General features: G+C 41.9%; 1 protein-coding gene across 1 annotated transcript in view; it reads right to left on the bottom strand.

Annotated features, from left to right (window-relative positions):
* The window catches only part of LOC105027531 (clustered mitochondria protein homolog), a 36,031-nt gene that overhangs the window by 17,831 nt on the left and 6,010 nt on the right, over window positions 1-12,190 (bottom strand). Inside the window, 13 exon segments of the mRNA XM_029120677.2 lie at window positions 2,365-2,624; window positions 2,846-2,908; window positions 2,984-3,136; window positions 3,221-3,321; window positions 6,137-6,238; window positions 8,324-8,478; window positions 8,694-8,999; window positions 9,199-9,337; window positions 9,340-9,373; window positions 10,052-10,270; window positions 10,505-10,597; window positions 10,778-10,925; window positions 11,091-11,216. Coding sequence (XP_028976510.2) covers window positions 2,365-2,624; window positions 2,846-2,908; window positions 2,984-3,136; window positions 3,221-3,321; window positions 6,137-6,238; window positions 8,324-8,478; window positions 8,694-8,999; window positions 9,199-9,337; window positions 9,340-9,373; window positions 10,052-10,270; window positions 10,505-10,597; window positions 10,778-10,925; window positions 11,091-11,216 — 1,899 coding nt within the window.

Genomic DNA, 12,190 nt, shown 5'->3' on the forward strand with positions numbered 1-12,190 from the left:
TCGTACAGCGGGTGGCCTTGGTATGCATCTCTGTGTTGCCTCAGCAAGTGCCGCAACACGTTTAGGAGCGCCAGAGAAAAAGGTGGCAAAAGCAGTTAAATCAGCAAAAAAACACCTTCAGGATGCTCATCTTTGCTGAACAAAGTTGCTGCAAGGTCAGGTTCAGCTGGTGAGCATAGCAGTGAACAAGCTGTGGGTATGTTTCTTTCATTAGCATCTGTACCCATCGGACAATTCCAGTCATTACAGGCACCATCATAAGTCTGAGCGATCAGCTTTTCTCCCAGCTTCAGTGGTTCCAGCACACCCTTGATGCTATTAGAGAGGCTGAGTCCAGTTTTATCTTTGACTTCCACAAACTCCAAAAACCTCTCTGTCACTGTATTGTCAGGCAACATGTATCACAACACAACCACCATTTGGGATTTACAGGAGACATCAGTTGTCTCATCTGCCTGTATTGCAACAAATGATGTCTCATCCACTTGCTTGGCCATCTCCTCCCTGTACACTTCATACATACAGTCTAACAGTTTGTTTTGTAATGTACTAGATGTCCCTTTGAAGAAGGGCTGAGTGTCGTAGTGCCTCTGAAGTCTCGAATCGCCCTCACACATAGTCACGAAAATCCATCTGAATAATCCAAGATTCAGGGTGTCCACCGACTCGTCGTGCCCCCGCAGTGCGGTTTCACATTTTCTACTCAGTTTAATACATGTTATGATCCGACTGAGAATGTACCGGTTTTACTTCACCTGTTTGTTATGCTGCTCAAAGGAGCGCCTGTATGCACTGTTAACTTGGGCTGTGACATTTACCCTTCCAAGTAAGCCCAATTTCACAGCATTGTCCAGATGACACCCGCTGCTCTCATGTTTGGCAGTCCTCTCAGAAAGATGTTTCAAATCTTTGTTACCCATCCTCGACCAAGTACCATCTCCACCAAATAAAAGACATGGAAAACAGAAGAGTGCCTTCTTTTGTATGCTAATTGTTAGGCACTTTTTCTTCAAAAACCACTCCATGTTAAACCCGCGGTTACTTTTACCAGCAGTTTGAGTGATGACAATATCCTGTGGCTGATGGGCACCAAGTCGCTTTACTTCAAGTTTCTCCTCCAAATTAAGGGTTTCAAACTGGTGCTCGAGTACGAAATCCACTTTATTCATTTTCTCAGATTATCTGGCTTTTGTGAAGCTAACAAGCTAGCTAAGACAATCTACCCTCCTCACTCTTCTTGCCGACTAATGTTGGCGCCAGACAGACAGACAGCCAATCAATTCTGAAATATGAAATGACGCTTTAGTGGGGCTACTGGCTGACAGCCCCACTTGGCATGAAATTTGTGTGATCTACATTGATCTCACTAACATTCTGACCATGTGTATTCATATTTTCACACTTACAATGTACATTGCATTGTGAGAGAGGGGCTAGCCCCACATTCACGCTTAGCCTATGTCCTACTACTGTGTACTCGAATCGACAGAACGCAGTCTGAAGCAGCAAGGCAGGGACCAATGAACACGAAATAAAATCCTAACACAAATGATATGCAATTTAGGAAGATGCTATATTCATAGATAATAAATTATAGGAAGTAATCTTAGAGAAATAAAAGTAACATAATTTTGTTGCAGTTCTTTCTTTTTACAACAGGTGGGGCTGTGCCCCTAATGACTAGTCGCCCCTGATCAGGCCTTAATGTAATATGCACCTGAACATACATACAGCTCCGGAATAAATTAAGAGACCTCTGCACCTTTTTCTTGCCTTTCCAAAAAATATGAAAATGAAGGTTTTGAGAGAGGAACAGAAGAGTTAAATTTGCCGTGGTCTAAATTTTTCCGGAGCTGTATGTGAAGTAGGACAAATACAAGCTGTCAGGGAAATTTCTTACACTGATGTGTTCTTACTGATTAAAGGACTGAGTCCCCATGTTTAGATAAGTAAAGGAATGTAGGTAGAGTGGGGTCTGGTGTTTGTCTCAGGGAAACATCCTTGAACAGCATCCTTGACCGGCACTAGTGGATTAGTTACTCGTAGTTAATCTGTATAACACTTTTAGGGTCTATCCTTGGGTGTCCAGACATTGTGACTCCTAAAAGGTTGAAAAGGTTTACCATGTGAATGTGTTTTATTGACACACATATTACCACACCCCTTTTTACTCTCCTTTAAATGATGATGCTTGTCCTGTTTTACTTTAGAAATTATTCATTGTTACTTTGTAACCTGTGTATTCTCTCCTTGCAAGAATAAACTGATTATTGTGCATTTGAGTTTTCCTCTGTCTTACCTACCATTTTCGTAAATAGTTTGGACTTTAGAAATTGCCATTACAAAGCACAAACACACACACACCAGTGTAGAGTGTATTGGAAGTACTGCCGAGCCTCGGTCCTGACAAGGCACCAGAGGTCACTGGGGGTCAGCTTGGCCCAGGTGGACTCTGACACCATGGAGACGCGGTTTCCATGGCTACGGCGTCGCCGGCTCCTCTTGCGGGTCAACAGCTCATCGGGTGGCAAGAAGGAGGCGGAGTCAGAAAGGGGGGAGGAGGGGCCAAGGAAGCAGTTCAGGAAGTGACTGACCGCAGCAGAGAGAGCAGAGGGCTCCACTGCCTTAGGAGAAGAACAAGCACACACAAACACACATTTATGGAGGTAGCCTACTGCTGTCACAGAAACTGGACAAGCAGAACATGTGAGTTACATTTGTATACTTTGTTTCATTCTGTACTAAACTCCTCAGTGGGAATCAAACTCCCAGTCCTAGCAATGTAAAACAATGCTCTATCAACTGTGCTACTCCAAAGTTCAGTTTGCTGTGTAGAGCCTCTCACCTGCAAATAGGTTCTGAAGATGTGTTTGGCGCACCTGGTAATCACTTCACTGACGGCCACTCTCTGGAAGTCAGCAGTGTCAACAGTAGGCAGGCATCACCAAAAGGTACTGTACATGTACTGTGCGTGAGTACTCACCTGTAGGTGACTAAGTCTCTCTCTCTCCACTGTGTTTTCCAGTACCTCCAGCAGTGTGCCCAGGTACCGTACATTCACACCCCGTTGGTGAAGCACCCAGGTCAGGCTTATTCCGTCCATGGGCAGGGCTGTGTGGTCCAGACAGTCTCTCAGCTACAAACATTAATGGACACAGTTAAATAGAGTTTATGTAGTGCAATATACACTGTGCTTTTGCACGTCTTGCTGAGATCTCACCACTGCAGGGATCTGATTTGCCAGCAGGAAGACAGCAGCATCCTTTAACAGTTGTCTCTGTTTTTCAACCTCCTCAGAACACTCTGTTGGGAAACGCACCTCTACAACAGACAGACAGACAGACAGTCAAACAGTTTGTGTGCAGTTGTTTGTGCGTGTGTTGTTGACTTTATTTTACTAACATCCCTAACTCTGACATCTACCAGCAGTTGGATGCGCTCAGAAAATGTTAGAGGAGCCAACAATTCCTTAGCCATGCGAACTAAGTCTCCTTGGTGACTAATCTTGGTTACCCAGAAGTGAAAAAATTCTCACAACAGTTTGACATTTCCAGTTTCTCATTTGCAAGCATGTTTATCATTGTGTAAAGGAAGAAATGCCTCCTTTCTTACAAAAGAAAAGATCCCTTCTGTTAATTTAATCTGTGTTCATCATGGCTGAAAGATTTTGAGTACCAAAACTGTATTACACCTGGAAGTAGGTCAGATGTCAACCCACCATGGTAGCACATGTCCACTGGAGGCAGTGACGTAGACTGCGGGACCAACCTAGCTCACAACACAGGACACGTTTCAGAATGTCTAACGCATGGTTCATGTAAGGATATCAGTACGTTTCAATCCAGCCAACTATGGAATTCACATGACTAGAAATACAGATATGCATCTATTGGTCACAGATACTTTGGGGGAAAAGGGAAGGGTATTGGATCAGGGAAACGGTCTGTATTTGGTGTGACCACCAAATCATGCTTTGTGTCACATCCCCTTTGCATAGAATTGATCAGGTTGTTGATTGTGGGCTGTGGACTGTTGTCCCAATCCTGTTCAGTAGGTGTGCAAAATTATTGGCTAGTTATTGGTGTTGTGTTGTACATGTTGATTGAGAGAAACCTAAACATGGAAGAACTGGGCTTTGAGGCGATGGAGGCATGACAAATGGTACTACCATTGGCCTCAGGTTCTTGTTTCAGCATATCTCTGTTCATTCAAATTGCCATTGATAAAACACTTCTTAGCTTATTACTTTGTGTACCATAGCTCCACCGACACCGTGGGGTCCTCTATTCACAACACTAACATCAGGAAACCGCTCACTGACACAGCGCCATACCAGAAACTCAATGTGATTCAATTGTAATGAGCACAATGTCTCCGGTGGTGGTTTTGATGCTAAACGTCAGTATGGTCAAGATCCTGGTAAGGACAAGAAGCATACAGATGACTTCCTGAGATGGTATCTAACAGTATGTTTAGAAAATATTTAGTTGCGCAAACCCACAGTTTAATTACTTGACTGGATGGCTTGTCTCAGACAATCGCGCAGTTGAAGAGGATGGTTGGATGTTTTGCCAAAATCTCTAAAACTACATCTGAGGCGACTTAAGGTAGAGAAATTATTAGATTTTCTGGCAACAGCTCTGTAAGACATTTCTACAGTCAGCATGTCAATAACACGCTCCCTCAAATCTTGAGACATCTGTGAAATTATGTTGTTTGATAAAACCAGACCTTTTCAGTGGCCTTTTATTGTCCCCAGCACAAGGTGCATTGTGTAATGATTATGCTGTTTAATGAGCTATCTGATGTCAGACCAGTCAGATTAATTTATTAATTTGGCCAATGAGAAAGGCTCACCAACAGGGATGTAAACACAATATTGAATACAACTATAGAGAAATAAGCTTTTGGGTAAGGAACATTTTAGAAATACGGCGCTGCTTGAATGTTTCTGAACCCTACAGGGGTGGTCATTATTTTTGTATAAAATATAAAAATAAACTCAAATAATCGTTATGTAAACCCCAATTATTACTGAAGACATTCCAATTGAAGGACACAAACAAAAACATATGACATTCTCATTGTTAATTTTACAAAATCTATCAAAAACAAAAATATGTGTACTCATTCACACAATTGCTTGTAGCACCTCCATTAGCAGCAACAGCTTAGAGTAAATGTCACCTACAGCCACGAATCAGTCTCTGACATTTTTTGTTTGGGATTTATGCCCACTCCTACTTACATAACTCAGCCAATTGAGTGAGGTTTGAGGAATAACATATACTGCTCACTTAAGGTCCTGCCGCGCCATCTTGATTTGATTAGTCAGGACTTGAACATAGAAAATGTGTTTTGGATGGTCTTTCTCATGATCCATTCTTTGGTAGATTTGCTTGAATGCTTTCGGTAGTTGTCTTGTTGGAAGACATATCTTCAGCTTTAGCTTTATGACTGAAGGTCTGCAAATCTCCAGATGTTATGCTTGGATTGGCATTTTCTTGTGGCTCTATATATATATTCTGAAAGGTTTCCCACTTACTGAAGTTACTGTCATATTAAATGCTCTCCATTTGAAATGTTTTTGCACCATAGTGGACGGATGGAGCTCACATCTTTTGAGATGGTTGTGTAGCATTCCCCAGACTGATGTGCTCTTCTTTTGTTGTCTTCTGAGCTCTCCATTGCATTCACCTGTATGAGTAACACCAAACTGACCAGGTTTATTGTCTCTATTTATTAGAGATCCATCCAAACCCTTTCCTAAAGATCACTCTGGATTAGTTGATTTGGTACCCAGTTATTTACTACTAACAAATGCAACTTATTTTGGCTCGTGCACTAATACATTTTTTATACATACATGATTTCCAATAAGCCAACATATGCAACTATGAACCAGTTATGTCAGTTAAAAAAGACTAGCTCTTATAAAATAAAGATTTTATGGTGAACACAAAACAATCTATAATTGCACACATGGGTTTTCCACACTTTCAAAAAGCAATATTTTTGTTTTTTGGAGCCAAGTCAGAACTAAGGATCAAGGTGGTGTGTGTGTCTGTACTTGTTCTGATATGTTTGTGAGTGCACATGTGTGTGTGTGTTTATGTGTGTGTTTGTCTGTGTTTACCTGGAGAGCAGATGTCAGGATTAAACCGGATGTCAAAGCAGGAGTCATTTATTGAGCCAGCAGTCTTACAGGCCTCTGACAAAACATCTCTACGGAGGAGATCTGATGGGTGTAAAGATAAGTTAAAGTAGATACTGTCATTTTCACTCATAACTAGCAGCAGTTGACATTTTGTTGTTAGCTGTTAATAGAAAATATAAATACAGATGACAGTTTTTCCTGGTCTATTATTTATGAGTATTAATCAAGGATGAGAAAGTACCTATCATTATAATGTACAATAGTAAACAAGTACTTTAAAGGAGAATTTAACCCTGGGGAAACCATTGGGAGTGTGTATCATGTGAGACAGATTCTTTAGTCAGTGAGATTTGTTTCAAACATAACTGGCCAGAAGAAGCGTAGGAACGGGATGTGCAAGCTTAACAACATACTCCAGAAAGTCAGATTGAAATTTATCAAGACTGAGGTCATATTAATATTTTTTGGAAGCAATTTTAAATCTGAAAACGAAATTGAACAGGAAAAGGCTAAGAAAGACAATAATGAGGTACTGAGAAGTGCATGTATAGTTTTTCCTGTCTACAATAGATATAAAAAGTTTACACACCCGTTTACACCCAAGAAAATGTATAAATCATGTCAAAAATAAATCATGTCAGAACTTTTTCCACCTTTAAAGTGACCTATAACATGAACAACTCAATCGAAAAACAAACTGAAATCTTTGAGGGGGAATTTTATTTTAATAAAAACCTCACAATAACCTGGTTGCATAAGTATGCACACCCTTAAACTAATACTTTGTTGTAGCACCTTTTGATTTTATTACAGCACTCAGTCATTTTGAGTAGGAGTCTATTAGCATGGCACATCTTGACATGGCAATATTTGTCCGCTCTTCTATGCAAAGCGCTCCAAATCTGTCAGATTTTGAGGACATCTCCTGTGCACAGACCTCTTCAGATTACCCCACCGATGTTCAGTTGGATTCAGGTGTGGGCTCTGGCTGGGCCATTCCAAAACGTTAATCTTCTTCTGGTGAAGCCATGCTTTTGTGGATTTGGATGTGTGCTTTGGGTTGTTGTCATGCTGAAAGGTGAACTTCCTCTTCATCTTCAGCTTTCTAACGGACGCCTGAAGGTTTTGTGCCAAAATTGCCTGGTATTTGATATTTCATAATTCCCCCCACCCTGACTAAGAAAAACAGCCTCAAAGCATGATGCTGCCACCACCATGCTTCACTGTGGGTATGGTGTCCTTTGGGTGATGTGTAGTGTTGTTTCAGCACTAAACATACCTTTTGGAATTTTGGCCAAAAGGTCCAACCTTGGTTTCATCAGATCATAACACATTTTCCAACGTGCTTTTGGGAGACTTGATTGTTTTTGCAAACTTCAGCAAGGCTTGATGTAATTCGTTGTAAGAAAAGCTTCCGTCTTGCCACCCTACCCCATAGCCCATTCATATAAATAATACGGGAGATTGTTGTCACATGTAGCACACAGCCAGTACTTGCCAGAAATTCCTGCAGTTCCTTTAATGTTGCTGTAGGCCTCTTGGAAGCCCCCATGACCACTTTTCTTCTCGTCTTTTCATAAATTATGGAGGGAAGTCCAGTTCTTTGGTAATGTCTCTGTTGTGCCATATTTTCTCCACTTGATGATGACTGTCTTCACTGTGTTCCATGGTATATCTAATGCTTTGGAAAATCTTTTGTACCCTTCTCCTGACTGAGATCTTTCAATAATGAGATCCCTCTGATGCTTTGGAAGCTCTCTGTGGACCATGGCTTTTGCTCTGAGATGCAACTAAGAAAATGTCAGGAAAATCCTACTAGAACAGCTGAACTTCATTTGTGATTAATCAGAGTCACTTTAAATGATGGCAAATGTGTAATGACTTCTATTTAACATGAGTTTGAATGTGATTGGTTAATTCTGAACACAGCCACATCCCCAGTTATAAGAGGGGGTGCACATTTATGCAATCAGGTTATTGTAAGGAAGTTCATTCTACCCTGAAAATCAAATTTCCTCATTTTAGTTTGCTTGGAGGAGATGTTTTTATAACACATTTTATCACTACTAAAAGCATTAATTAGTACATTTAGTATGTGAGCTATGGTGAAATTCCCCTTTAAACGTTACTGGTCTTTCAAACTCTTTCTAGTTCTACTATCCTCACCATGGGAGCCTCCAGCTACCACGCCATCTTTAGCCTTCTGTGTGCCTGGCGCTATTGTCAGGCTCAGTTCTTCATCCCCTATATCTTCCTGGGTCTCTGGGTCTCTTTCCTGTTTCTTCAAACCTGATGAGACCATCTTTAGAAAGAGCTCATATCTGTAGCACAAATGTAACAATGACATTTTACAACAGTACAACAACAACAACACTGAAATAGACACTTTATTCACTGTCTACTTTAATTGAACACTGATTATGTAACAGTATTTCTCAAGATTTTACAAGCACAGCTTCACATTAAGTGTTATAAATTGCAATACCATCTTTGTAGGTCTATCTATGCTTGTCAGTCGTCTGTGAAGTTTCCTCACCTGTACTGTACAAAGGCCTCCAGCAGCTCAGGCCTTAGAGTGGCCAGACCGTGTCGATGTTGTCGCGGGTAACCAAGGAGCTGCCCTCCCTCCTCAGAAAGCTCCTCCCTATCCTCTGTGAATAGAAAGTTGAGGTCTGGAGGGAATGAGCGCAGCAGGTCCATGATATAATGTCGCCCGTCGTTACCCACAATGCCCTTGGTCTGGGTGGAGGAACAAAGTTCTATGGGTAGGTGGGTGTGGTCGAGAACCAGGTGTCGTTGAATTCTCAACGGTTCACAGGTTCTTTCCAGCAGCTCCAAAAATCTAGATTTGAAATGTTTTCTATTTTAGTCTTACCCGGAACAACTTACAGTTAATAGAATCAACATAAAAACGTTCCTTATGGAGATTTGTAGTAGGAGTGTAAGTACAAACAGAAATGTAATTTCAATTCACATTGTTTAAATTTGTATATTGCCAGAGTGTGTGGATGTGAGGATAGATGTGTGTGCCAGTGTGTTACCTGGTGTGTGTGAGCACAGTCTTTCCATAGTCTATAGATCCATAGACAACACTCTGTTCCTGCTCCTTTTCCAGGATTCCTGGAACAATTGTCTGAGCTGTCACCCTGTAACCACGGTAATCCACAATGGCTGTTCCAGTGTGTATAGCCCCTCTGTGTCTAGCCTAGCATAAGCCTGACACAGACAGATATACAAAGGGGGGAGGGAGAGAGTTTGGCTGTTACAAATAAGTAAACGCCATTCAGAATATGAAACGGCAAGTTAGAATATGGCTAAATATGCAACAGGTCTGTGCTCAATTCTATTTGAAGGCAGTCAATTGACAACTGGAATTCCAATTCAATGATCAAAGAATAGGTATCTATTTTTGTCTCAGTGAACTAAAAATATGAAATCAATCAATTGTATTTATAACATCTTTCTTACATTAGTAATTGTCTGAGAGAGCAAGCAATAAGATGTTGAAGGACAATGGCAAGGAAAAACGTCCTAGAAAGACAAGAACCTAGAAAGAAACCTTGAGGGGACCCAGGCTCCAGGACTGGCCAGTTCTCTTCTGGCACAGCTGGGTAGATATTACAACAGCACTTTATCTTTTCAATAAAGCCAAAGGCTTCTCCAGATATTCAAACACTCAGATGACCAGGGATTACCTTTTTTGATTGGAAATTAAAATCCCTTCCTATTTTGTCTGCCTCCCTTTTTGACTTAAGCACACCACGAACCCACAGGTGGTTGTGGTACCTGCGCATCTGCACCTTCGTGGCAGCAGATTTAAAAGCATTCACTGAGTGGAAGCATTGGCTGTTAAAAGGAGAAGGGCAGTGAATTGTAACAAATCTTTTGACTGACCTGCACCCCTCTGAGGTCACAGGTGGCGGCGGTGTGTGCTGCGTGGTCGCCCCCCAGAGGGCGGTAGTGGTCCCGCACGTCGAAGCCCAGACTGAAGAAGAGGTTGCTCCAGATGAACATCTGACTACGAGGATCCTCCCCTGGGTTTATCGGCATGATGTTTCCGTCCACGCACGCAATGGCACCCAGAGTCGCAGCAGCAACAAAGTCGCTGTTGGTCTGTGGAGGGAAAGAGCAGGTGGATGGTGAGTACAGCGGATTATTGTGGAATGGGTGTGTGTTTCTCATAATCAAATATGTTGTCCACTCAGATATTCAATTATAATCCCTCAGAGTTCCAGAATGGGACAAAATGGCAGAAATGTTGGTAACTAGCAAGTCATGGATAATCAACATTGTAGACCTAACCTGCACAAGAAGGAGCTTGCTTAGGGTAGGTGGGGGTGGTCTCACCTTGAATAGCATCCTCTCTCTGTGTAGACGCTCCGGAAGGTTCCGCCTGGGGAGTTCCCTACTCGACTGCAGTTCATCATTCCAATCCCGATTCTGTACCACGATTAATTGTCAAATATTTCATATGGAGATGAAAAGTGATTGCCCCCTTAACATGTCTATGTTTGTAAAGTGTTCTGTGTATGTAAGTGAAATGAATTTGTTTTGGTCTCATAGGTCAATGTGTGTTTCTCTGCGTGTGTGTTTAAGTGTGCTGCTCTGTGAGTCTGTCACCTGTCCGGGTGTTTGTTCATCCTGACCCATGCGGCTGGTGTGTGTCTCTTCGGCTCTGATACAGTCAAGGGCGTGGTCTCTCAAAGGGGCGGTCCAGCAGTACACTTGGAAGGGTGTGGCTATCCTCTCATAGGGGTGTCGCAGTACCCTGGCAACAGGAGAGGAGGTACTGTCAGTAAACATGAGCCTTTCTCGCCCTGTGTCTTCAGAATACCGGGGATTTAATTTCATCTAGTCAGCTTAATAATTGTAATATATGGTAGACGACCTGCCATTTTAGACTATTGATATACCACAGGAAGTGATGACTTACCTCTTCTTCTGCAAAGTGCTGAAGTTCTTCTTGAAAGCAGGGCTAACCTGACACAGAAGGTCCACCAGCGAATGGCAAAGGATCTTAGGAGTTGCAGGCTTGGGGTTGAAGTTGAAGGCTGTTGACCTGAGACCAAAACAGGTCAATTTGGTTTGTTGTTCTGTTCTCCCTCCATTTTGAGAAATAATTAGTTAGTGAAATGGCCTCCATAAATTGGTATAGAATCAGCTTGATCCCCAAAGTTTTTTGTTTTAACAATAATACCACTGGCCAGGCAAAATAAACTGATTTAAATACAGGTTCAGTACCTGGTTCAAATTTGATCTGGGCTAATCAGAAGTAATCGATCCTAAGAACAACATTTAACAAATGGCTTGGCAAACAAAGACTCAGGCTTGTTTGACTTGACCAGACCACCCAAGAGTTCCTTCTTACCCTAGCCCCCTGCATATTTTTGTGACTACCAACAGACAGTTACATAACTGAAGATCCCAATTCAGCACCTCAACCCTATCTCTTAACATTTCAGTCTGCCTGCAAAAGTGGTTTTCAGTGCTTTGAAAGCAGGTATTGTGCATTCTTTATTTAATAGGAGAGATCAAGCTGATCCCAACTGTACCAACTACTGTATAGCAGCAGCATTGGAAAAACCGGTTACCAAACATTTAGCTGGTTTTCTTAATGTCTACGGCAGTGCTTCTTAATACTGGTCCTGGCCAAAGGGGTGCACATTTTTGTTTTTGACCTAGCACTCATGCACCTGATTCAGATAAAAGGCTTGATGATGGGTTAATTACATCCATCAAGTGGGTATGGGTTAGGGCAACATTTGGAACCAGTGTTTGAGTGCTAGCGCAAAAACAAAAACCTGCACCTCTTTGGGTCCCAAGGACCAGGATTAAGAAACACTGGTGTACGGTATTCTTTCTGGTATTCAGTCTGTTCTGGTCATGTCTATGCCACTGCAAATCTTAAGATTATGATGTGCTGCTATTTTCATTGATCACTGATCTGACCACTCCATTCTTGTGGGTTGGCTAAGGAACATTGACGTCTCTCAGCAATATATGTCCTGGTTTGCTAATCAATCCAAACAGGTT

Source organism: Esox lucius, chromosome 7 (assembly GCF_011004845.1).
Source record: "Esox lucius isolate fEsoLuc1 chromosome 7, fEsoLuc1.pri, whole genome shotgun sequence".
Taxonomy (NCBI): domain Eukaryota; kingdom Metazoa; phylum Chordata; class Actinopteri; order Esociformes; family Esocidae; genus Esox; species Esox lucius.